The 27,526-nt window shown below is 41.7% G+C and overlaps 1 protein-coding gene across 1 annotated transcript in view; it reads right to left on the bottom strand.

Moving 5' to 3' along the window:
- The window catches only part of RASGRF2 (Ras protein specific guanine nucleotide releasing factor 2), a 227,172-nt gene that overhangs the window by 12,698 nt on the left and 186,948 nt on the right, over positions 1-27,526 (bottom strand). Inside the window, 4 exon segments of the mRNA XM_060143218.1 lie at positions 1,709-1,793; positions 3,919-4,022; positions 4,338-4,398; positions 17,942-18,054. Of these exon segments, the coding sequence (XP_059999201.1) occupies positions 1,709-1,793; positions 3,919-4,022; positions 4,338-4,398; positions 17,942-18,054 (363 nt within the window).

Here is a 27,526-nt window from a genome sequence, read left to right as displayed (position 1 = left end):
AGCATGGGGCAGGTGGCCTAGTACAGAGGAGAGAGCTTGTGCCTGCACTGAACCCTGAAGCGTGAGGAGAAGCTAGCTACTGCTTCCCATCAAAGTAGAGGAGTGTCTGCAAAGGGACAGAGGGGGAAGGCGTGGTGGCATGGAGGATCTGGCAGCTGTCTGAGGAGCACGGGGGTTGGTGAGAGACAAGGATGACAGGAGGCAGGGCTCCTGTAGGCCAGGCTGAGCGGCTGGGGCCGTATTGTGAAGGTGAGAGGAAGCCACTGACAAAATTTCATCAAAGAGATATAATTAGATGGGCCTCCGAGAGAAGTTATTTCCGTGCCACTGTGTGAAGAAAGGGTTGGGTGTCAGTGAGATGGGGGTGGGGAGATAGTGAGTTAGGAGCTCCCAGAGAAAAGAATGAAAGGCCAAATCAAGATTATGGCAGTGGGAAGGGAGGGGAAAAGAAGAGTCTGAGATGTGTAGATTTAGGGTTCACTAACATGTTGAGGGGTGAGCGAGGTGGAGAAAGGAGAAGAAGGGGTCGAAGATGACCTCTAGATTCCGTGCTTGGTTGAGTGAGTGGCTGGTGGGGCCATCACCCAAGACCAAGAACAGAGAATAAGATGAAGAAGCAGGCTTGGTGGGTCTGTGAGGAACTCTGATGATGAGTTCCATTTGCAATCTGGACACAGTGCAAGTGGCCACCCAAGTAGAGACATGTGGGTATGGAGCCTGGGACTGAACCTCTGATTTGAGTGTCCATTTCATCCCAAGTGTATGTACAGCACAGGCAAAAAAGAAAATAAAATAGGTTTATTGTGCACAGAAGGGGCTCTGCTTCTCAAAGAGTGGCCCAGACAGGTCATGTGTCCTGTCCTTTAGGAAGCAGTGACATTTGATGCTTGTTATGTAATAACACCTATTCCACATGTACCCTCAGCAAAGCACTGTCTTGGGAATTTGCACTGTTGTTTTGTATTTTGATTCTGGATGACATTAATTTACCTACAGGTTTCCTGGTAGTCTTTTTTTTTTTTTTTTAAACATAATCATTACTCTTTTTACCGTACTTTAGTAGAATTGAAAAGGGAGCCTTCCCTTTGCCGGGATAGGCCTGAAGACATTCCAACATCTGTGGCTCTTCCACAGGACTAAGACCAGTAGGACAGCACCAATAGGGAGGAGGAGGGTATAAAAGCAACTCCATCTAAACTGCTGCAGAAGAGCAGAGGGGGAGATGGACCGACAGCTGGTTACCTCTGCACGCAGTCTCAGCATCACTGTAATTATGCTCAGAGAGGTTCCTTCCCACCCTGGAATGTACTGGGACTGAATGTTCAGTAATAATGAGGAGGAGCTGTAGCAACCCAGCCTTACCATCACCAGTACCACCAGGGGCCAGTGACACAGTGCTGTTAGAACCAGTCAATCTACGACCATGAAGTAATCATGATCATGATAAAAATAATAGCAGCTACCTATGCATCACTGAGCACTTACCAGACTTGTGTACCATCAAATGTGAACTGGAAGGTAACTGGAAGTAATCACATCACTGTGAACTCTTAGAGGATATTTAAGCTTTTTTTTTTTTAACATTCCATCAGTTTTGTTTAAAAAGTGGGTGGAAGACTTCTTTTAATTTAGAGAAGGCATCTCAAGACCCTGATACTCATCTTCCTATAACACTCCCACCCAAGGTTTTATTTTTATGGTTACTCACATCATTGAAGTGTTGGCTGGTTTTCATAATGTAAGGTGTTCTTTCATTTTTATCCAGCTTCATCCACCCCTGCCCAAGAAATTCTCTGAAAATTCAAAACAAAACACAAAATCAATTAAGTGTTTTAAGGGTGCCCATGATCCTGAATAATTATTATGAATATTATATACATTAAACTTGACATTGCCCAACCCTGCTGCTCCATCTCAAATGAATTTTAGCTCAATTCTACCATTTCACCACTTGATGCCAAAAAGAAAAAGATTCTTCAGTTTCAGCTTTCTCTTATAAATGTTTGGAACCGGGTCCCTATTAGGATCATTATAAAGGCTTCTCTGAAATTGGAAAACAATGACAAGAGGAATAACGAGCTTAAGTGCTAACTCAGAAACCAAGACCATTTTCCCTGGATCACCTTGAAAAAATCTTAAGCCTTAGCAGAAGGCTTGAAAAATCCATCACTACCAAAAATGTTAATCAAGAACAGCATGTTTTCCTCCACTTTGCTCTGACAGTCTCCAGGAGAATGTCAATTCCATGGGCAGGGACTTTCCTTTGTTCGCCCCAGAGCCCGGAACAGTACACGTGCTAAGGGCCGAATGAACAAATGCTGGTGTTAGCACTTTGCAGCCCGTTCGTGTGAGGAAGGCAGTTACGGTGGTGGGAGCTCAGCCTGGAGGAAGGTCTGTCTTCTGAATAACATCCCTGCTCTTTCATTTCACTCATGAGTGGGTCACTGGATCACAGCAAGCGAGGAACAATCAAGCTGGAGCATACAGGAATTCTTTTGTCAAGGCATCACCGAAATTAAAATGAAATTACTCTGACACATTCTTAATCCACCAATGTTGACTGAGTCCCTTGACGTGGGTGGTACTGTTCCCATCCTGCAAGGCTGTTGGACATAAAGATGTGCTTTTTCCACGGATGAAAATTGGTACATGTTCACAGCAGCAGAGAGGAGGAGAGGTGAGAAGGGTCCCAGGAAGAGACCACACCAAGGGCAACCACAAAGATTCAGCCTTCGCTGTTTCTCCTCTTCCATACTGGTCATGCTCCCCTCCCTCCTGAATCCTCACTGCACTGGAGGATAGTCAGGAGGTGGGGGGAAGAGGCACTGCACTCCTAACTCAAGTCATCAAATAGTCAGTGGGTTCATTTGTACGGCCAAGGGGCCACGTTCCTTTTTTCCCCATGTTCATGGATGGGCCTACAATTGCTGAAAGTGGGAAATAAGATAAAATGCATAAAAGAAAAGTCTGCAGGAGCATCTTCTGGCCCTGCCCCTTCTACTGTAGCTCTGACCACCAACACGGCTATGCCTGAGCCTCCATCATCCTGGATGTCCTCTTCTCTACATACAACATGGACCACAGTCATACCTCTTACCCAGCCCCTCCCATACCTTTCATTTAGTTATAATTTCACAGGGGACTTATGCCAACAGTTGTTATTTGTCCAAACAAAGGCCTTGTCTGTAGAGCTGCTGATTAGGACAGCAGGAGGGGGCTTAAAGAGCCTCCCTTACTCTGCACACGAGACAGTTAAAAGGCAGTAGTGACATCGATGCTCATTACGTGACAGCGTTCACTCGGCAGATACCCACTCCAAGTGTGCTCTGTGCAAAGCACTGTCTTGGGAGTCTACGCTGTTCTGGAGTCTCGATGCTCAGCAATACCACCTGCTGATTTATGGACATGGGGGGAAAATTGCAGCAGAATTTACAGAATTTCCCAACATCAGTGTTTCTCAAAGTATAGTCTTAGCTCACGCAGAATTATCTGGGATTCTCATTGAAAATGTAGTTTCCTGGGCCTCAAACCTACTGGAATCAGGATTTCTGCCGGGGGGGTGGCCAGGGGGTGGTACCTAGGGATGTACATTTTGAACAGGTTTCCCAAATGATTTTAGGCACCATGAAGTTTGAGCACCACTGTTATACTGTATTGCGGTTTCTATAACACAAAGATGTGAGAGGACAGAGAACTTCGCCTTCTATGGTAACTGTAGCACATACAGAAACACAAGACTGACCATCTTGAGAGTTCCCAATATTTCTATATAAATATTTCCAACATATAGTGGAACCAAAAGACATTCAAGTGGGACAAAACCAACATAAGATTAAGAGCCACAGCTCTGCGCACACGCATCTGCTGAGGAACAATGTCAGCTGTAAGGCAGCCCTGCTGCTGTGAGGGCACACTCACTCGTAGGGAATGCTTCTGAAAACGATGTGGTCCAGGAGGGTGATCTGCTCAGCCAGCTCCATGGCCGACAAGGTCTCAAAGCACTCGGCCTTCGGACAGTCTGTCTGCAAGAGATGAGGGCAGGGAATGAAACACACCCGGAAGCAAGGTGCCTGCCAGCTCACTGCAGCTGCTTGGAGTACAAAGTCCACCCTAGATTCCAGCTATGAAGAAAATGGCAGAAAGTTCAGAAATAACAGCCGGCATTAACATCATGGACCAACTGCTAAACCCCAAAGCCGAATCTGGTTCTTCTCACACAGTTTACAGCGACAGAATATACAGTCCAGAACCCAGTTATCAGTTATGGGCACAGTGCTTGCCTTTGAGAGGTGAGTCTTACATATAATTGTGCAGGATAAGACCACGGCTGAACTTACCAGTTGAATTATATCCTCCAGTTTTAGGTGGATGTCATCTTGATCATCTTGTGAAAGGGCCCTAAAAAAAAGTCAAAATACCCTCCATGAAAAGAAAATAGACATCCCAGAAATGAAATGACAAAATGCAGTTCAGTTTTCCCTGGGTGGAAGTCGGAGGGCTCCGGTCTGCGAGGCTGTGGAGACGTGAATTGAAGACAGAGGGTCAAGGAAACAGGAAGACACACATGTTAAAGGCAGAGGAGGATCATCAAGAGAGCTGACTTATAACACGGAGCCAAGCTGTTACACACAAGTTGTAAATAAAACACCCACCGTGAAAGTGAAGCAGAGGGTAAGCTGGTGCTTTGCGTTACTGAGCGGATCTATGCCACGAATCTGGGTGCCTTGCGTTGCTATCAGTCAGGGTTTCTAACAGGCCTAAGTGTCCAATCCACAATCCTCCAGCCCCTACCCTGGCCCCTCCCTGCTGATGCTGAGGCAGAAGATGCAGGCATAGGTAGACCAGAAGCTCAGGGGGGTTCCTGGGTAGCAAGAGTTCAAACAATACCAGGTAGAAAGCCAGCAGGTGAACTCTTCCCCTTTGCTTCCCAGATGGGCTTTCCTGAGACACATTTGGTACTGTATCCCCACATGTGGTGTTATTCAGCTCTCAGTAAATAATTTTTTTGATCAGTGACAAATGAGTAACTGAATATATAAGTCAAGGTGGGTGCTGGTTCCAGAGTGACAGTGATACTTTCAAGTCCAAGAGAAGTTCAGGGTCCAGGAAAATTAACCTGATTATATAACTTGCCATCTGGACCAAACACTTCAAGTGTCCTAAAATGAAGGCATAATCACATATTAAAAGTATTAAAATATTTAAACAGTGCCCAACCATGTAGCCTGTCTGCTGGAAGACACTAGTTTTAAAAAGCAACAATGATGTGATGTTCTATTGTGTTCTGAGTTGATAAAAACAAAACTATCACCCTCGAAAATACAAAATCAACTGAGGAGGGTAATTGTATGCTCATTACATGCCAGGTATGTGCTAACCATCTGACACACACTCTCTCCTATATCATAAAAAATCCCTATAAAGTAAGCATTATTATCTCCATTTTATAGATGAGGAAACAAAAGCTCAAAGAAATGGACTAACTGGCCCAGGGTTCGGTCCAGTTTGCTTTCCTGTTGCTCTTGCTTGTCATGAGCAGGCTTATGAAAGGCACTACTTCAAAGGTTCAGCATAGAACACACACCAGAAAAGGTCAATTCCTTTTCCTCGATCTTCCTTCTCTCTAACAAAAGTTCTTGGCTGTTTACCCGGGAGCAGAATCCTTCTAGATCACAGGAATGGCAATCCTCTTGTCTGCAATTAGCCGTATCATTTGTGAGAAGAAAAAGTCACCATATGCTAAAGGGATGATTAAGGTGAGGAAAAAATAAGTAAACATAACTCTTTCTCCAAAGACTGTTACATCACACTTAAGGGTTAGACACAGGGGAAAAGTGACTCTTTCCCAAAGCGCATGTCATCCTTTCTACGGTAGCCTGTGTTCTTGGAGAGAGATCAGTGGCCTTATAACTCTGTGTACCCGTGGAAAAGATCCTTTTTATGAGGCTGGGCAATATTCTTAGCTTGGAAAGAAATGGTCCAGAAGTTATTTCGCTTCTATCAAATGTTTCTCTCCTCAACGATCTTATGCTAATGTTCCAAGATACATCTGGTCCCATTCAGTTACCTCACATTTCTCTCTTCAAAAGAGTCTGCCCTGTAAATCAAAATAAATGCTATCTCTTTCGAAAATGTCCCCTTAGAACAAAAGTTCTTAATCCTAGAGTATCACTAAATAATCTCTAGAGGTCCACAAACTTTTAAAAATGATACGCAAATGTTTGCATATATTCATATGTTCATTTTTCTGAGAGGAGACTGCTTCCATCATATTCTTTTGGGGAATCCATGACCCCCAACAAGGTTAAAAATAACTATAGAAATGTATACTCTGCCATAAAATGGCATGTGACATTCTGTAAAATACAAAAGATTTTCAGTATTATTATTAAGGAACCAGCTCCAGAATTTGATGCCCACCCATGAATTCATTAGTGATGGCAAGTCGAATTCTTTTTTCTTTTTTTTTTATGCTTATAGTTACAGTTTTATTATAAAGGATATAACTCGGGAACAGCCAAGTAAAAGGAAGAGATGCATAGGGCAAGTCGAATTCTTAAGGTAGATGTGACCCGAGGAAATAGCTCAGAACAATATAGAGATGTGCTTAATAAATGAGGATGATCCAGCTGTCAAAAAAACACTTCGCAGCAAAATTAACAGTGATTAGAAAGTAAAAAACTAAATTGATGACTAATTATCTCTGAAGGCCTTTTCAAGCCAGGAAAGGAGGTGAACAAAATCCACCTAGTAAGAGAGGTAGGCCCCTGACTCCAAGTAAGAGTAGGAGCAAGACGTCATTTTGGTGTAAAAGTTCTAATGGGTCTGAACAAAATAAATGCTACGCCTAAACACCGACATGTCAAATATTCTTGACCTGTAACGTGTAAACATCCACAGTGAGTACCTCAGCTGGATGTATCAAGTACCTTAGCTGGATACAATCGCCTGGATTTCCTTTGATTCTGGTAAACTGATTCGATTAAACCAAGTAAAACATTTATCCTGGCCTGTTCATTTGAATACCTGGTTTATTGTATGAAGCAAATTGAAGAAAGTAGTTTTTCTTCTACAAAAAAAAAGGAGTCTAATGCTGCTTGGGGCTGTGTGAGGTCTGTGGGTCCCCTTTTCATGACCATCCAAGAAGTCAGCTGACCATCCAAGAAGTTGACCATCCAAGAAGTCAATCATTGTTTCTTTTCATTCTATGGCATGTTAGTTGTCTACAAAAAACACTATACTGCATAGATTCAGAAGCCAGCTGGTCAGACAATGTTGGAGGGTCGTGGTATTTTAGGAATATAAAAATCTTGAGCAGAGGTTTTTATTCACAAACAGGGCCACAAACTACCTATGCTAATTAAACTTCTTCAGCATAAAGTAATCCCTGTGACACTGTGTAAGGAGGGGATGATTCATCATAGAAAGCTTTCACTTTACTGCATTAATGTATTATGTGTTTAAATATATGTGCCATGTTTATATCTCACTGTTATATGACTTGAATGCATCTAAATCTTTAACATCGGGACTGTTTTTTTGTTTTTTTTTTAACCTCTCACAATCCTAACTTGTATTCGAAGGGAGGTGTGTTCAGAAACGTTCCCTTCAGATGTGAAGGCCTCTCTAACCCTGGTCCAGTTCCAACAGAGGATGGATTTGCTTCTAGTCTTCTGACTACCTTAGAGTTTGATGAATACTCCAGGATCCTGGGTTTTCCCCACATGTATCACTCATTATGATCAATTTAATATTTATGCACTTATAATGCAATACCAGATTAAAAACTTAAAAGGAAACGGGATTATGCAAATTCTATAACTAGAAAATGTCCCCTTCAAGTATAGAAATCATGTAGTCTTAAAAACAGAGCCAAGAGCAACTGGCCTCTGTCCTCGAATGGGCCGCTTGCTTGCTACTGTGACGGGCTGGCCTGGGCCCATGGCATGGCCTGCCTCAGACTCTTCTCCTCCCCACCTTGTGAATGGTTTAATCTCATGTTTCTTCTGGGACCTGCCAGACCACCTCTTCCTTCCCATGCTTTCTCAAGCATGACTTTCCTTCCTGCTGGGCTTACTGGAGCCCATTGCTACATATGCTCTGGTACTATTTTTTTTAAAAAAAGGCAGATGTCCATGAATGCATGGAAATGTTTAATACTAAATTCTCTTGGTTTCAGCTGAAAATAATTCCCTGTTTGTTTTCAAATTAAGAAATGAACTAACAGGAAAATCTTTATAATTTTCAGGTTGTTAAATAATCCTTTTTATTTCTGTGTCTTTCTCATATACCCCCATGATTTCTTTTTTTTTCATGAAGAGATTTCATGAATGATAACATTCCTTCAGTTGATGGTTCTGTCTAGGTCTTACTTCCTACTCTACTTTCTAGTCATTTTGACATGATTTTTAAAAACACACATTTCATACATATAAACATAAGTATCGGATATGCAAAGTTATCAAACCTCCTAAAAACTAATACACGATTTATTCCTCCTATAATCACAATCTCATGTGCTGGGATAGGGACCCTCATACATAGTGCAAGTGGAATGAATTACTTGGTTGGAGAAATTCAATCAAATATCAGTTGTCTTCTTGTACCAGGGGGTATTTTTTGTTTGTTTTGTTTTGTTTTCCACAAATCTATTCACTGGCTTGTTGGGAAGATAAGTTAGTGCCCCAGGGACTCAGCTGATTCAAACTGTGACTCAGGGTCTGGCTGTCTGCTCAGCTGATGGGCTGGTGACCCCACCGGTATCTGTCAGCTTTAGTTGACATGTTCAGGGCTAAACAAAGCCTTGGTTTTGTTTTGGCTTCATGGGAAGAAAGATGGTGAGAGATGGGAGAATAGGTGGGATAGTGTAACATCAATTCCCTGCTTGGCTCTGCAGGTGACTTTCAAATTCTTACGGTGGAACCAGGTAAGATGTGAAAAGAGCTGTTTTCACGAGAGAGAGACTCTGGGTTGAGTGAGGCTGCTCTGGGACCCAGGTGGCACAGGGACAGGGCAGGTGGCATCTTTCTCAGCTTTTTGATAAGGAAATGGTGGCTTCACAAGACTGCCAGGCAGCATTCTCCACAGAAACCGTGCTGGCACTGAAAGGTCTCTCCCTCAAGTAGCCTTAGGGCGGTGAGCTTGAATAAAGACGCTGAGGCAGGAAAATGACTGGGTTCATTCCTGAGCACATATTTCTTGAGACTTTCAGAATACTTGGAAGACTCTGCAAGGGACTAGAATTCTGGGTGGGCAGCTAAGGGGCACCCCACCAGTGGAATTGCTTTTTGATTTGTTTTTTATTTCTTTTCTTTCTTTTACAATATAGCAGTAAGTGGGTTATGACTATGGGGGTTTCTTTGGTAAGAATTTTATTGAGATATAATTCACATACCAAACAATCCACCCATTTAAAGTGTGTGTGTGTGTATATATATATATATATATATATATATATATATATATATATTTTTTTTACTATTTTAATACTGGAGTATAATTGCTTCACAATACCGTGTTAGTTTCTGTTGCACAACAAAGTGAATCAGCCATATGCATACACATGTCCCCATATCCCCTCCCTCTTGAGCCTCCCTCCCACCCTCCCTATCCCATCCCTCTAGGTCATCGCAAAGCACCGAGCTGATCTCCCTGTGCTATGCTGCTGCTTCCCACTAGCCAACTATTTTACATTTGGTAGTGTATATATGTCGATACTAGTCTCACTTCGCCCCAGCTTCGCCCTCCCACCCCATGTCCTCAAGTCTATTCTCTATGTCTACCTCTTTATTCTCGCTCTGCAATTAGGTTCATCAGAACCTTTTTTTTTTTTTAGATTCCATATATATGCGTTAGCATACGGTATTTGTTTTTCTCTTTGTGACTTACTTCACTCTGTATGACAGACTCTAGGTCCATCCACCTCACTACAAATAACTCAATTTTGTTTCTTTTTATGGCTGATTAATATTCCATTGTATATATGTGTCACATCTTCTTTATTCATTCATCTGTCAATGGATATTTAGGTTGCTTCCATGTCCTGGCTATTGTAAATAGAGCTGCAATGAACATTGTGGGACAGGTCTCTTTTTGAATTATGGTTTTCTCAGGGTATATGCCCAGTAGTGGGATTCCTGGGTCATATGGTAGTTCTATTTTTAGTTTTTAAAGGAAGCTCCATACTGTTTTCCATAGTGGTTATATCAATTTACATTCCCACCAACAGTGCAGGAGGGTTCCCTTTTCACCACTCCCTTTCCAGCATTTATTGTTTCTAGCTTTTTTGATAATGTCCATTCTGACCGGTGTGAGGTGATACCTCATTGTAGTTCTGATTTGCATTTCTCTAATAATTAGTGATGTTGAACATCTTTTCATGTGCCTCTTGCCCATCTGTATGTCTTCCTTGGTGAAATGTCTATTTAGGTCTTCTGCCCATTAACTGGATTGTTTGCTTTTTTGATATTGAGCTCCATGAGCTGTTTGTATATTTTGGAGATTAATCCTTTGTCTGTTGTTTCATTTGCAAATATTTTCTCCCATTCTGAGGGCTGTCTTTTTGTCTTGTTTATGGTTTCCTTTGCTGTGCAAAAGCTTTTAAGTTAAGTCCCATTTGTTTATTTTTGTTTTTATTTCTGTTACTCTAGGAGGTGGGTCAAAAAAGATCTTGCTGTGATTTATGTCAAAGACTGTTTTTTCTGTTTTCCTCTAAAAGTTTTATAGTGTCTGGTCTTACATTTAAGTCTTTAATCCATATGGAGTTTAGTTTTGTGTATGGTGTTAGGTAGTATTCTAATTTCATTCTCTTACATGTAGCCGTCCAGTTTTCCCAGCACTACTTATTGAAGAGGCTGCCTTTTCTCCATTGTATGGTCTTGCCTCCTTTGTTGTAAATTAGGTGCCCACATATGAGTGGGTTTATCTCTGGGCATTCTATCCTGTACCACTGATTCTATATTTATGTTTTTGTGCCAGTACCATGCTGTCTTGATTACTGTAGCTTTGTGGTATAGTTTGAAGTCAGGGAGCCTGATTCCTCCAACTCTGTTTTTCTTTCTCAAGATTGCTTTGGCTATTCGGGGTCTTTTGTGTTTCCATACAAATTGTAAGATTTTGTGTTCTAATTCTGTGAAGAATGCCATTGGTAGTTTGATAGGGATTGCATTGAATCTGTAGATTGCTTTGGGTAGTATAGTCATTTTCACAATATTGATTCTTCCAATCCAAGAACATGGTATGTTTCTCCATCTGTTTATGTAATCTTTGACTTCTTTCATCAGTGTTTTATAGTTTTCTGAGTACAAGTCTTTCGACTCCTTAGGCTGGTTTATTCCTAGGTATTTTATTCTTTTTTTTTTTTTTGCGTTACGCAGGCCTCTCAGTGTTGTGGCCTCTCCCGCTGTGGAGCACAGGCTCTGGATGCGCAGGCTGTGGCCATGGCTCACGGGTCCAGCCACTCTGTGGCATATAGGATCTTCCTGGACCGGGGCACGAACCCGCATCCCCTGCATCGGCAGGCGGACTCTCAACCACTGCGCCACCAGGGAAGCCCGGTATTTTATTCTTTTTGTTGCAATGGTAAATGAGAGTGTTTCCTTAATTTCTCTTTCTGATTTTTAATTGTTGGTGTATAGGAATGCCAGAGATTTCTATGCATTAATTTTGTATCCTGCAACCTTACCAAATTCATTGATTAGTTCTAGTAGTTTTCGAGTGGCATCTTTAGGATTTTCTATGTATAGTATCATGTCATTGGCAAACAGTGACAGTTTTACTTCTTCTTTTCCGATCTGTATTCCTTTTATTTCTTTTTCTTCTCTGATTGCTGCAGCTAGGACTTCCAAAACTATGTTGAATAAGACTGGCGAGAGTGGACATCCTTGTCTTGTTCCTGATCTTAGAGGAAATGCTTTCAGTTTTTCACGATTGGGTATGATGCTTGCTGTGGGTCTGTCATATATGGCCTTTATTATGTTGAGGTAGGCTCCCTCTATGCCCATTTTCTGCAGTTTTTATCATAAATCGGTATTGAATTTTGTCAGAAGCTTTTTCTGCATCTACTGAGATGATCATATGGTTTTTATTCCTTAATTTGTTAATGTGGTGTATCACATTGATTGATTTGCATATACTGAAGAATCCTTGCATCCCTGGGATAAATCCTACTTGATCATGGTGCATGATCCTTTTAATGTGTTGCTGGATTCTGTTTGCTAGTGTTGTTGGATTCTGTTTGCTAGTATTTTGTTCAGGATTCTTGCATCTATGTTCATCAGTGATACTGGTCTATAATTTTCTTTTTTTGTGATATCTTTTTCTGGTTTTGGTATCAGGGTAATGGTGGCTTCGTAGAATGAATTTGGGAGTGTTTCTCCCTCTGCAATTTTTTGGAAGAGTTTGAGAAGGATGGGTGTTAGCTCTTTTCTAAATGTTTGATAGAATTTGCCTGTGAAGCCATCTGGTCCTGGACTTTTGTTTGTTGGGAGATTTTTTTTTTTTTTTTTTTTTTTTTGTGGTATGCGGGCCTCTCATTGTTGTGGCCTCTCCTGTTGCGGAGCACAGGCTCCGGACGCGCAGGCTCAGCGGCCATGGCTCACAGGCCTAGCCGCTCCACAACATGTGGGATCTTTCCGGACCGGGGCACGAACCCGTGTCCCCTGCATCAGCAGGGAGTCTCTCCACCACTGCGCCACCAGGGAAGCCCTGTTGGAAGATTTTTAATTATGGTTTCAATTTTATTACTTGAGATAGGTCTGTTTATATTTTCTAATTCTTCCTGGTTCAGTCTTGGAAAATTGTGCCTATCCAAAAATTTGTCCATTTCTTCATGGTTGTCCATTTTATTGGCATATAGTTGGTTTGTAGTTGTCTCTTATAAACCTTTGTATTTCTGCAGTGTCAGTTGTGATTTCTCCTTTTTCATTTCCAACCTTATTGATTTGCATCCTCTCCCTTTTTTTCTTGATGAGTCTGGCTAAGGGTTTATCAATTTGGTTTATCTTCTCAAAGAACCAGCTTTTAGTTTTATTGATCTTTGTTATTGTTTTCTTTGTTTCTATTTCATTTATTTCTGCTCTGATCTTTATGATTTCTTTCTTTCTACTGACTTTGGATTTTCTTTGTTCCTTTCTCTAGTTGTTTTAAGTGTAGGGTTAGATTGTTTATTTGAGATTTTTCTTGAGGTGAGATTGAATTGCTATAAACTTCCCTCTTAGAACTGCTTTTGCTGCATCTCATAGGTTTTGGGTCGTTGTGTTTTTGTTGTCATTTGTTTCTATGTATTTTTTTATTTTTTCTTTGATTTCTTCAGTGATCTCTTGGTTATTTAGTAGCACACTGTTTAGCCTCCATGTATTTGTGTTTTCTACAGGTTTTTTTCCTGTAATTGATTTCCAATCCCACAGCATTGTGGTCAGAAAATATGCTTAATATGATTTCAATTTTCTTAAGTGTACTGAGGTTGATTTGTCCCAAGATGTGATCTATCCTGGAGAATGTTCTGTGGCACTTGAGAAGAAAGTGTATTCTGCCACTTTGGGGTGGAATGTTCTATAAATATCAATTATATCTATCTGTTTTATTGTGTCATTTAAAGTTTGTGTTTCCTTATCTATTTTCTGTTTGAATGATCTGTCCATTGGTGTAAGTGGGGTGTTAAAGTCTCCTACTATTATTGTGTTACTGTCAATTTCTCCTTTCATGGTTGTTAGTATTTGCCTTAGGTATTTAGGTGCTCCTATGTTGGGTGCATAAACATTTATAATTGTTATATCTTCTTCTTGGATTGATCCTTTGATCATTATGTAGTGTCCCTCCTTATCTCTTGTAGCAGTCTTTATTTTAAAGTCTATTTTATCTGATACAAGTATTGCTACTCCAGCTTTCTGTTGATTTCCATTTGCATGGAATTTCTTTTTCCATCCCTTCACTTTCAGTCTGTATGTGTCCCTAGGTCTGAAGTGGGTCTCTTGTAGACAGCATATATGTGGGTCTTGTTTCTGTATCCATTCAGCCATTTGTGTCTTTTGGTTGGGGCATTTAATCCATTCACATGCAAGGTTATTATCGATATGTATGTTCCCATTATCATTTTCTTAATTGTTTTGGGTTTGTTTTTGTGAGTCTTTTTCTTCTCTTGTGTTTCCCGTTTAGAGAAGTTTCTTTAGCATTTGTTGTAAAGCTGGTTTGGTGGTGCTGAATTCTCTTAGTTTTTGCTTGTCTGAAAAGCTTTTGACTTCTCCATTGAATCTGAATGAGATCCTTGCTGGGTAATCTTGGTTGTAGCTTTTTTTGTTTCATCACTTTAAGTATATCCTGCCACTGCCTACTGGCCTGCAGAGTTTCCACTGAAAAATCAGCTGATAACCTTATGGGGATTCCTTTGTATGTTATTTTTTGTTTTTCCCTTGCTGCTTTTAATATTTTTTCTTTGAATTTAATTTTTGTTAGTTTGATTAATATGTGTCTTGGTATGTTATTCCTAGGGTTTATCCTGTATGGGACTCTCTGTGCCTCCTGGACTTGGGTGACTATTTCCTTTCCCATGTTAGGGAAGTTTTCAACTATAATCTCTTCAAGTATCTTCTCAGACCCCTTTTTTTTTCTCTTCTTCTTCTGGGACCCCTATAATTTGAATGTTGGTGTGTTTACTGTTGTCCCAGAGGTCTCTGAGATTGTCTTCAATTCTTTTCATTCTTTTTTCTTTATCCTGCTCCTTGGCAGTTATTTCCACCATTTTGTCTTCCAGCTCACTTATTCGTTCTTCTGTCTCAGTTATTCTGTTATTGATTCCTTCTAGTCTGTTTTTCATTTCAGTTATTGTGTTGTTCATCTCCGTTTGTTTGTTCTTTAGTTCTTCTAGATCTTTGTTAAACATTTCTTGCATTTTCTCAATCTGTGCTTCCATTCTATTTCTGAAATTCTGGATCAACTTTACTATCATTACTCTGAATTCTTTTTCAGGTAGATTGCCTGTTTCCTCTTCATTTATTTGGTCTTGTAGGTTTTTACCTTGCTCCTTCATCTGTGACATATTTTTTTGCCATCTCTCTTTTTTTCTTTTTTTTATGAGTTGGATTGTGTTCCTATCTTACTGATTGTTTGGCCTGAGGCTTCCAACACTGGAGTTTGTAGGCTCTTGGGTAGAGCTGGGTCTTGGTGCTGAGATGAGGACCTCCGTGAGACCTCACTCCGATGAATAGTCCCTGGGGTCTGAGGTTCTCTGTTAGTCCAGTGGTTTGGAGTTGGATTAAAGTATATATTTGAATGATTTTTAAATTGCATTCACTTGTTTATTTATTTAATATTGTTGTGCAATATTAAATTAGTTTTTTGTAACTGAAGTGTAGTTGATTTACAATATTGTGTTAGTTTCAGGAGTATAGCATAGTGATTCAATATTTTTCCAGATTATAATCCATTATAGGTTTTTATCATGTTTTTTATCATGTTATTATCATGTCTTTTCTATAGACAAGGTAATGAAGCCTAAGGAAAGTTGAGTTTGACAAAGATGTAGCCTGGTTTTACTTGGGCTGTATTGGCTTGATGGCAGAAACTATTTTTCCCAAGAGCTACTGTTAGTGCTTTCTAATAATAATAATAACAATGCCTGTAGCAGTAATATGAGTACTAATTATGCTTCAGGCATTGTGTTAGCCTCTTTACACATATTATATCATGTGATTTTCACAACAACCCAGTGAGGAAGGTATTGATAGCTCCACTTTATAAACGAGGAAAATGAGGTTGAAATTGATTAAGAAACTTGACAGTTATTAGTGGCTGAGTGAAGATTTAAACCTGTGACATCCTGCAAAAGTTAGAATCAGACTCTACTAGGTGTTACACTCCCAGGCTGTACCATCTACTACAATTTCCATTCCTTATCAGTTTTACACTTCTAATTCTCAGGTCACTTACTCAGCAAAAATAATTTGTACATCTTAAGCCTGATGAATAATAAAGACCTGAGATGGTAAGTAATTTTCATCTGAAGTAGTAGTGCCAATCAGCTGAGTTCTGAGCTCACCTGCGGGTGCAGGAAGAAAGTGCTCAGGATTGATTGGTGATATCTGGCATGGGTGCTGTGATGGGACAGGCAACATGAGGGCCTCAAACTGGCCAGTCTTTCCCAGTCTGAGCCCCACCCCACTCCCATTTCCCTGCCAGCTATTTAGTCAAACGTCCCTAGGGGCACACACTTTCAGAACCTAGCTTTTAATTATCAATGTTTTAAATACAAGGAGGATAATCAACTGTTCACATGGAGAAAAGAGGAACAGCAATCACTCACAGATATGACCACTCATCCACCGATATCAGGCTTTATCTGAAGATGTATTTCGAATTTTAAAATCTGAAAATAAACATAGTAACTGAGCCCCTAAGCTCACTTAGATGTTTCATAGGATGGAAAAAGTGACAAAGGCTCTTAATAGTCTCCTAGGGTTGCCCTAAACAAGTACAACACACTACGTGGCTTGAAACAATAGAAATTCATTGTCTCAGAGTTCTAGAGGCTTGAAGTCCAAAGTCAAGGTGTCCACAGGGCCATGCTCTCTCTGAAACCTGTAGAGGAATCCTTCCTTGCCTTTCCCCAGCTTTTGGTGGTTTGCCAGCCAATGCTTGGCATTCCTTGGCTTGCAGCTGCATCACTCCAATCCCTGTCCATCTTCACATGGCCTTCTCTCTGTGTCTCCCTCTGTCTTCCCACGGGCATCTTCTTATAAGGACACCACTCATATTGGATTAGGTGCCTGCCTGCCTCCAGTATGACCTCATCTTAACTAAGTACATCTGCAATAGCCCTATTTCCACATCAGGTCATATTGTCAGGTACTGAGGGTTAGGACCTCAACATACTTTTGAGGGGGACACAATTCAACCCATAATAGCCCACAGACCAAAGAAGGATCTGGCTATGGGATCTTGAGCTAATGGGACTAAGAATGACTTGTAGTCCAATTGCTAAAATGTTACAGACCAGAATCTTGCATTGCTGCATCAGGGAGGGGCCTCCAAAGGCATGGTGGATTGAGCTAAATTGGACTCCCCTCTACACACGAACATTGTGGATAATGAAGAAACAACAATAGAGTTGAGCATAGAAGAAAGGAAGGAGTCTTTCCAGAGGTTGCGAATGAAGAGGGAAGTAGAAATCAGAACGGTGAAGGAGTACCAGGCCCTGGCAGAGAGGGGCTGGGCTTTCCACCCCGTGTAGGGACAGACATATAGTGAGGTGGAAAGCTGTAACTGAAATGTCCATACAGAGACATGGATGGCTGCCCTCTTCATGTAAAGTGGACTGAAAAAAATCCACCCATCTGTTCGAGAAGCTATAAGAAAGTTTGTTACCTGCTTGGATGCTTGGTGTAATGACAGACACAAGCAGCCTCTGCTGGGATACCTGAAGTACAAGACTTTGTCAAACTGAAGTGAGGGGTCCAAATTTATACAACCTACCTGATGTGGAAATCTCCACCTAAGAAGCTGACGGTAAAATTGGTCCAGGACCAGTGAAACAAGCTGAAGAAAACGCATAGCTGCTCTATGACGGCACATCCACAAGCCAGGTGCACAAGACTCCCACAGAAACACTACAATCCCGCTCATAAACATGAACTTGTAATAGACACTTAGAACCCACATGAGAAAAAAACACCTCTGCAATGCCTGCTGGACCTGCAGGAGAGGATCTTCAGGCTTTTGGTTCTACAGTAAACCACCACCTGCCCACACAAACAGGAGCGATTGTACTGCACACAAGTTATGTCACCCAGTCTGAAGTCTTCCCGAGGCAGCTTTCCCAGTGAGGACAGAATCCCTGCTGCCCCTCAGGAGTCTAATATACATCCTTCTGGTTTGACAGGATCTTATTTTCTACGAACACAGCCCAAATCAACCAGTGTGATTAATAGGCACCTACAATTGCCTTTACCTCAGGATATTCGCTGTGGCTTTCCGTTCTTGGGGAAGAAGATCTGGGTCTCGCAAAACTTCTTCTAGCAAGTTTAGGACGTTCATCTTTAGTTCGTTGTTGAGTTCGAAATCCTATAAAATGAAATGGATCTTTTTACATTTTAGTTTTGAAGGGTTTAGATCCATAACACCATTCCTCGTGACAAATTTATGGAAATTAAAATGTATGGGCCCTAGACCCTTCCTCCTCCAGAGATTCTGACTTAATTGGTTTGGGATGGGGCCCTGCCGCTAGGCTCCCTGGGGGATAGGAATTCCTCAAAGAGACATGTGTGCCCCTTAGCCTGGAACACTGCCTCCCCCCAGGTTTATTTCTATTCATCTCTCAGCTCTAGGAGGTGATATACTTTCTCCCAGGAGCCTTCTTAAGTTGACCCAGTGGGACAAAGAGCTTTTCCTTGGTGTTCCTATGGTACAATCTATCATAACTTACTGTACTGTAAGGGCTGATTTAATTGTCTGGTTTCCCATTGGTCCATGAGTAAGATCAGTAACTGGGGCATAACAATAGCTAAAGAAAAGATTTTTGCAAGAATAAAATCTGTCATTTGGGTAGTGACTTGAATGAAGAACTTCAGTACAGGTATGCTAAAGAATAAATGATACACACCAATGGGGCTGTGTCAAACAAACACAGGAGTGAGATTGAAAGGGTACCCACCCAGCAAAGTTGGTACCATATGAACGTCAAAATGATTAATGAGAGTAATAAGTAATAGGCACCTGAATCAAAACCACCTGCAAGTCACTACTGATGCCCACAAACAAATACATAAATAGAGAAATACATAAAGAGGGTGGAAGAGAAAACTATTCTTTACAGTGGACTTCCAATAAATGCAAAGGAATATAAGAGTTAGAAAATCACCATTTTTGACCAAAGCAGTAATAACGGATCAGGCAAGGATCATGAATAGATACTGAAATTTATGGAGAAACAGAATTAATAGTGTCAGAGTACTCCTCCCACAATGCTACCATTAGAGATTATTTATTATTTACAAAGGAAGAATCTGACAGATGCCACCTGAACCAAGTGATCAGAGTTGCCACCACCAGTAATGGAGCAAACCAACATCATGGACCCACTAAGGTAATGTTCCGTGAAGAATCATCACTTAGTATTTTTGCCCTAAATGCATAATCTCACACCTCCATTGTGAGTGGCCTGCACACTCCAAAAATGTTAACGTCATCAAAGACAAAGAGAAACTGAGAAACTGGTCCAGTTTAAAGGACACCAAAGGGACCAGAGCTAAATGCAACAGGTGAGCCTGGATTAGATCCGGGATCGAGGGGGAACTGCTACACAGGGCATTACTGGGACAACTAGCAAAAACTGAGTCCGAACTATGTACTAGTTGAGAGCATCCTATCCATGTTAAATGGTCCTGAATTTGATCATTTTGCTGGGGCTGTTTCAGAGCAGGTCCTTGTTCTTTGTTGGGTTGAGGGGAGGAGAGAGAGAATGTGAGAGAGAAAAGGAGAGGGAAGGGGAACACTCATGTGGTAAACATGTGAACTATTAGTGATTCCAGATGTGTATCCGTGCACTTTGTTTAATTCTGACATTTTCTCTTGATTTGAAAATTTTCAAAGCAAAAAGTTAACAGAAAGGTAAAGTTGTAGTTCTTTTATTACATGCATTCTCATAAAATACCAACAGCATACTGGCAGCATCCTGGGATTGTCAGGTATTCAGAGGTGAACTGAATGCCGCCATGACTTGCTTTCAAGATCTGACTCTGACAGACTATCTTTGTACATGCAGGCATGAGGGTTTATTTTCCCTCTTATATAAAGTTACCCATTATAAGTACATTTTAACTTTAGGAAAAGTAATTTTGAAGCACTGACATTCTGAATTCTTTTAAATGATTAGAGAGAATATTGCTAATTGCAATGGATCCAATAAAAAGAAAACAGCATACTTTTACTCTATTTAGTAAATTAGGAACATAAAGTCCATACTTTCACAAATTGTAGACAATGCAAAAGTCTCACTTAACTTGAACATTTGTGAGCCTCAGGATGGTGGAGAACAGTGTCATTCATTTTTCTCAATATTTCACTTTCACTGTTTGACAATCAGTACCATTTCTTCGAGAACAGGAGCCACTAGGGCCCCAGGCAACACCTTCAGTTGATATGTTTTCCTAAAATTTCACCTACTTATTGTCCAAGAGCTTCTTGGCTATTGCTTTTCTTTTAAAATGTATGCGAGGAGGAGAGAGTAATACCTTGCTGCTGCTCTTTTCCTTTGTCTGTCCCCACCCCCCAGTTTCAAAGGTAATGGGAATGATGTTTATAAACAGTTAATGATCTCACCTACTTCAATCTTCATGCACTACCAAAGGATTTCTCAGCCACCAGGAGTCTTTGCTTAATGGATATTTGATATTTATTATTGAGACGACTGAATCCTGTTGCTATGTTGAGTCTCTCAATGATGCAAATAATCTGATTATCATAAATGGATTAGTGTGAAGGACATCAAGCCAGTGTTTGGACCTTGTTGGGGGCTAATTAGTGGTTTAATCAACAAGCATCCCCAAGCACCTACTGTGCCCCAACCTGGGCTCAACAGGAGGAATGCTTCTGAGACCCCAGGAAGGCAAATTATGTGAAAGGTCTTGTTAAAGAAAACAGAATGTAATTTGATTATTCTGATCTCTGGGAAGACTAGCCTAAGAGAGACCTTTGAAAACTTGGTGAAATCTGCCCAGACACTATCTGAAGCACAACAAATGGTTACAGGTGAGTGCTCGCTTTGCAGAGGATGCAGCTAATACGAAGTAGATTAGCTAATGATGGCTGAGTATGAAACGTAAGAATTCTCACTCACAGTTTTCCTTTACACTTGCACAGGCTTTTATCACGTTCAAAGTGACCTTCTGTATATGATTTCAGCTCTTCCTCAGCCGACCCAGGGGCAGGTAAGGCGGGAACCAAGATCCAATTTCACACCCGGGTGGCTGAGGCTGACAGAATGTGATCACGTGGGGTGAGATGAGGCACACAAGGACGGGGCTGCGCGGGGACAAGAGCACAGATCTTCCACCTTACTTCCACCCGCGCTTTGCTAACTGTCACGTGCCCACGAATCACCGCAGATTCCGGTGCAGCAGGTCTGGAATGGGGACTGACTCTAATTTTCTAACGAGCTCCTGGGTTTTGCTGGTCACACTTTGAGTAACAAAACTTTGCCATTAAAAACAATTCATGCAAAAAACAACTCCTCAAAAACTGATAACAATCTGAACCCTGTGATGTACAACCTAGAACGTAAATTTTTCTTTCTTCACCAGTGCATGTAAAATCCAGAATTGGCCATTCAAAAATCCCTGTTTAAAAGCATAGTACCTACTACTCAATGAAAAGAAATCTGAATCAGCTAAAAGGCACTTGCCCTATTTAAACCCAGAGGTCGATTATTCACAATAAGTCTGCCTGACCGCCATTTTGTAATTATCTAGAATCTCATTTTTGGCTACATTTCCCCAGGTCCTGAAATGGGAAACCAGAATACTGGGTGGTGGAGGAACACCGGCTCCTTGGCAAAGTCAGCAACCAAGGCGCCCACAAGGTGGCGCTCCCGGGTCGCCTGGCTCGTCGGGAGTCGGCAGCGCCTTTCCCGGACCCGCGGGCGGTGTATAGCGAGCCGGGCCCGAGCCAGGGAGCTTCGGGGTAAGATGAGTGAACCCCGCGGCACCCAAGAGGGCCTGCAGTTATCCCAGCAACAGCTTACTTAGGTTAGTTTTCGTTTTCCAATTCATCAAGCAGGGCTGAGGAGGCTTAAGACTGGAAAAAAGAAACCACCCTGTTTTCAAAGAGGCAGAGCCCAGAAAATGTGAGACTTTTACATTTCAGTCTCTGAACAGGAGACTATAGCTCGTGTTCTTTCAACAATTACTGAGCACCTCAATACCTAGGGCTCTGGGGGAGACACAGAACAGCCAACAGAAGTCTGGGCGAATGGAGGAGATACTAACCAATGAAACACAGGGAGAGGGGCTTTAAGAGGGGGGAATCTCGGGCTTCCCTGGTGGCATAGTGGTTAAGAATCCGCCTGCCAATGCAGGAGACAAGGGTTCGATCCTTGGTCCGGGAAGATCCCATATGCCGCGGAGCAACTAAGCCTGCGAACCACAACTACTGAAGCCCGCGTGCCTAGAGCCCGTGCTCTGCAACGAGAAGCCGCTGCAATGAGAAGCCCGCGCACCGCGACGAAGAGTAGCCCCCGCTCGCCGCAACTATAGAAAGCCTGCGGACAGCAACGAAGACCCAACGCAGCCAAAAATAAATTTATCAAAAAAAAAAAAAGGGGGAGCATCTAAAAGCAGGTGAGACCCTGGCGCCTGATTGAGTCTTAGGAGAGGGGCAGGTCTGGGAACCCCTTGTAAAGAGGTGACAGGTTAAGCAGAGTGTCCAAGAGTGGAATGTGGCACACAGCAAATGCTTAGGAACAAAAAGTTACCACCCGATGATGCAAGAATCCTCCTGGAGAGGTAAGCTATTGGGACATAAGGATATTTTACCAAGATTTTATAGACTCTACTCAAACACATTCAAAAATGATTAGGAGAGTCAATATTTTCCCTAGGTTAGTGAGCAACTCCTGAGGTAATTATCATAACTGAGACTTAGTGAGAGTTTGCCGCAGGCTAGATGATATTCTAACCACCCTATTATCTAATTCAACCCTCAACAGCAACACAGTTACAATCATTATTATTTCCATTTCACATTTGAGGGAGTCAAAGTACAGAGAATCTAAGTATCTTGTCCAAAGTCACACAGGTAGCAAGCGGCAGACCCAGGACACAAACCTGGGCAGTGTCAGCTCAAGCCTGAGTTTTTAACTGCTACATAAGGACTCTCCAGAAACACTGGTTATCAGTGAAGGGTCACTGGTGGCTTGGGCTGAAAGACACATCCAAACTGTAGCTGGTTACCGTGCTGACAACCATACTCCCACCTATACTACCAACCATTTGAGACACAGATCTTGAGACTGAGGTTTGTATGAATAAGACTAGACTACAGAACAGAAAAATCATCTGTGAGGCAATAAGTCAGATTCTCTGGCACTTTAAAACTAACCCCTGTTGATAGTTTAGGCACCTTGGAAATTACCTTCATTCTTTCAGGAGAGCAGGGTAATAATTGTAATATACTACATATGGCCAAGGGAACTCTAGGACATTGGGAAAGGCTGATTCAGTAAACACAGTTTGAGGGTAAAGAGAATTATGAGAGTAATTTTCTCACTGTAATCAGTACAGTGTATTCCTAACAGTGGCCAGAGTTTTTAAAAGGAAAGTGGAAATACTGCAGAGTGGAGTAAAACCCCATAAAATTTAATACCTAGACCGAAGGACTCATGAAGAAGGGGCTTAGGATGTGTTAGGCTCAAAAATAAGAGCCTAAGGTTTGACTTAATGATTTTCAAGAAAAGGAAAAGCAGCCTGTTTCCTGCCTTCTTGACTACAGAAGATGAACATTTTAATTGAAATTGTGGTGTAGATTTAGGTTAGATCTGGGCCATTTTGTCAAGTGGGAAACTGAGGCAAAGATGCTGACCAATCTTCCCAAATCTGTGCAAATCTACAATCTCCCCTGGATGTTAACGAACTAAAAATAACAAGCCTCTAAACCAGTGTGGTTTTCTGCTCTTCTGGGGAGGGGAACCTTCCTTTAGAACTTTAATGTTGACACCTGATCCCAGGGGGGATTGTGCTGGCTGAAAGCTGGTATGGCAGACCCTGCCCATCACCTGCCTGGCCTTGTCTACCTGCCACCACTCTGGTTTGCCCACCTTCTCACCACCTCTGGGCAACCCTGACTCTGAATTGGGGTTTCTCACTGGAAAAGTGAACAGTAGGGTTTTCCAGCATTTCTCATCACCAAACTACAAAAATATTTTAACCACTATAAAATTTGGTTTTGTCTGCACTATAGAAAGAACAGCCTGGGACTTCCCTGGTGGTCCAGAGGTTAAGGCTTTGCCTTCCAATGCAGGGGGTGCAGGTTCGATCCTTGGTTGGGAAGCTAGGGTCCCACATGCCTTGTGGCCAAAAATCCAAATCATAAAACAGAAGCAATATTGTAACAAAATCAATAAAGACTTAAAAAAATATGGTCCACATCAAAAAAATCATTAAAAAAAAAAGAACAGCCTAACTGAAAATTTTAAGGAAGGGCATTAAGTTTGGAAGGAAACCCTACAGAGCAATGCCATAGTAATTCTAAACCTTCCAATACCTGTTCAACACTTACTAGTTATTAATTACTCATAAGATTTAGAATCTTCAAAGAGGGACAGGATATATAGGAAATGTGTGCCTGACTATCATGTAGGAGCTTATTATGTACCAGGAAAAGGTAGTAAAGTCCAGATATAATTAAACCCCAAATTTGGTAAGCACGGGTGCTCCTGGTGGGCCCTCAAATATTTGTTGGATGAATGGATAAAAGTTCCTGGGAAGGGTTCTTAACTTTGAGACAAGTGGTAATAAGCTACCTAATTCTTCTTAAACTGGCAGTTTGGGAAATTAGTTTAGCAGATGTGAAGTGGGAGGCTACGAGGAGAAGGCACAATGCAAAGTGTGGAAGCTATGTCAGAACAAAAATAACTGGGAAGAGGCAAATGGCAATGAATGACACCAACTCAGAGAGAAGGAAAAAGCCATGCAGAAAATCATTTGTTTGATCATTTTCTAATAAATGACTCTGCATGTGAATGACTTGCTAAAATTCAGCCTCTAGACCTGAAGAGCTGTGTGTATAAGAATTTTAAATATTGCCCTACAACCTTGAAATCAGATAGCTCCCAAGCTTACATCTTTAAGGTTCGAAAGAGAATCAGCCTGTTTAAAAAGTATTTATCAGAAAAAAAGAGAATTTTTCCACATGCTGTGTTTTCCATTGGTTTCTAGATAGGTGGTTAATTGATATGGATTGTAGCTTTCAAGACAATGGCAAGGATTGGAGGGAGAAAGAAAAGTCTGGAAGGGCCTGGGGTTTTTTTGTTTGTTTCTTTGGGTTTTTTTTTAAGCATCTTTATTGGGGTATAATTGCTTTACAATGGTGTGTTAGTTTCTGCTTTATAACAAAGTGAATCAGTTATACATATACATATGTTCCCATATCTCTTCCCTCTTGCGTCTCCCTCCCTCCCACCCTCCCTATCCCACCCCTCTAGGTGGTCACAAAGCACGGAGCTGATCTCCCTATGCTATGTGGCTGCTTCCCACTAGCTATCGATTTTACATTTGGTAGTGTATATATGTCAATGAAGGGCCTGATTTTAATCCTGATTTTATAACCTTCTTAGTTAATTAATGCCACATGCCAAGAAAATTTAACTAGAATAAAAGCCTTAGGAAAATGCTAGAATGTGTTCTCTAAGCTATGCTTTGTTCTCCCTTCCTGGATTCATGAGGGGAAAAAACTGATAAACAGCTGGTCGGTTTCCCCCACAGAGAAGAGACTGAGAGTCATAGGAATGTGGTAGAATTAGAACCTTTGACATCCATGCAGAGAGAAACTTTATACCAGGAGATGAAATATAGGTTGGTGACAGACTTGGAGCAGAGTGGAGAGGAGAGAAACACAAAGAAAATGGCAGCAGGTGAGACAAAACCTTAGACCCGAATGAAGAATTTGATGCACCAACATTAAGCGGGCTCCTTGGAGTCCTAAGGTGACTTAAAGTGATGGAGGGTTGCTCGTCCTGAGGACTCGACTGCACGCCATGGTCTCCAGAAACGCTTCCAAGGTCCAAGAGTGATTATGAGCATGTAGAATGCAAACTGGGAAAAATGAGGACCCCCTATGGCACCTTCATCAGAAAACTCTTACAGCAGAGATAAGAAGCTATCAAAGTACATAAAATCCCATGTGTGCTTCTCCGCATTTTCTCTGTCAATAAACTCCATCCACAAAAGGTTAAAGAATCCCACTAGTTCTAAAGGGAAAACGAAATTTCTGTCTCAGCAACTAATGGAAACTGAAAATAAGTTCCATTTAAGACGCTGGCTTCTTAAACTCTTAATTCTATTTCACACTGACTTGAATAAATCCTGTTGTAAATGTCTTGCCAAGCTTTTTTTTTTTTTTTTCAGTACGTGGGCCTCTCACTGTTGTGGCCTCTCCCGTTGCGGAGCACAGGCTCCGGACGTGCAGGCTCAGCGGCCGTGGCTCACGGGCCCAGCCGCTCTGCGGCATGTGGGATCTTCCCGGACCGGGGCACGAACCCGTGTCCCCTGCATCGGCAGGCGGACTCTCAACCACTGCGCCACCAGGGAAGCCCCATTGCCAGGCATTTTTTAAAAGACAAGCATGGAAAGCTTAAGGAGAGTTTAAAGGATAACAACAGGGATGCATAAAAGATAAGAAAAAGCTCTGGTAAGCAGTTCAAGGAACTAGGATCTTCTTACTTGGTTGTTTGCTTGGACCAGAGAAAAAGAGTTAGGATCTGTCTTCAAGATTTAAAAAAAAAAAAAAAAAGAGAACGCATATTTATCAGATAATAGCTTCTTATATATTATATTTTCTAGAGCAATTTGACAAATCATTCTTTTCTGCAGAAGAACCCCATACAGATCATTAGGCCAATTTTACAAATTTACAGTCAGCACATACTGGAATCCAGACTAGAATTCAGGTTTCCAGATTTCTCTCCTCACGTGAGTCCTTTTTGACCCAGAAATTAAAGTGAAATGTGATGCTATTCTGAGCGGAGGAGAGAACAATGTCAAAAACAACAACACATAGGTGAAAATAAGTACCAGCTACGTGTCCAGGAAATCAGTAGGAGCCGAAAGGACTTTAAGTTGCTGTCCTAATTAAACTGAAGACAGCATTTCCTATTTCATTTTGGCTGCCTTCATGGGAAGTCTGAGCTTGTGAACAAACGCTGGTTTGTACCTGGTGGATGTTTGAGATTTCATAGCTTAGACATTCAGAGGTCAACGGTGGTGGTGTGGACAGCTAGAAGCAAATGCGGACCAATTAATAAGAACGAGGCTAATCTAAAAAGTATGTGGCCCATGGATTATATTCCCATTTGTTGATTTTTATAAAAGCATTTGCAAGGTTGAAGCAGTAGATGACTAATTTATCATTAAAAATAAATTTTTTCATAGCTGCCAGCATCTCACATTGTGACTGAATTCTCTCTTCTTGTTCCTGGCATCCCCCCCCTGCAAGAACCCACTGGCAGGGGAAGGCCCAGAAGCCTCCTTGTACTTAGGGGCCCCTGAGCGGTGGGGCTGCATCCCGATCCACCTGGGATAGTGGGGGACTGTCTGGGGTCCCGAGGCCTGGAGAATAGCGGGGGTTTTCTGACCTGTGACCGTGGACAGCACCAGCCCCAACTCCTGCCCTGGCCAGTGACCGGCGGAGACTGGTACACAGGAGCCTGCTAATCACTGTCTGAATGCAGGAGGCACTGCAGTGGTTTCTGGAAGGGAGAAAGAAAGGGCTCTGCCCCCCATCAACCTTTAGCAAATACAAATCCTTTGTCTAAGTGACACAGAGT

Source organism: Lagenorhynchus albirostris, chromosome 3 (assembly GCF_949774975.1).
Source record: "Lagenorhynchus albirostris chromosome 3, mLagAlb1.1, whole genome shotgun sequence".
Classification (NCBI taxonomy): Eukaryota; Metazoa; Chordata; class Mammalia; order Artiodactyla; family Delphinidae; genus Lagenorhynchus; species Lagenorhynchus albirostris.
The sequence above is the reverse complement of the archived record's forward strand: the minus strand, read 5'-3'. Positions and strand labels throughout refer to the sequence as shown.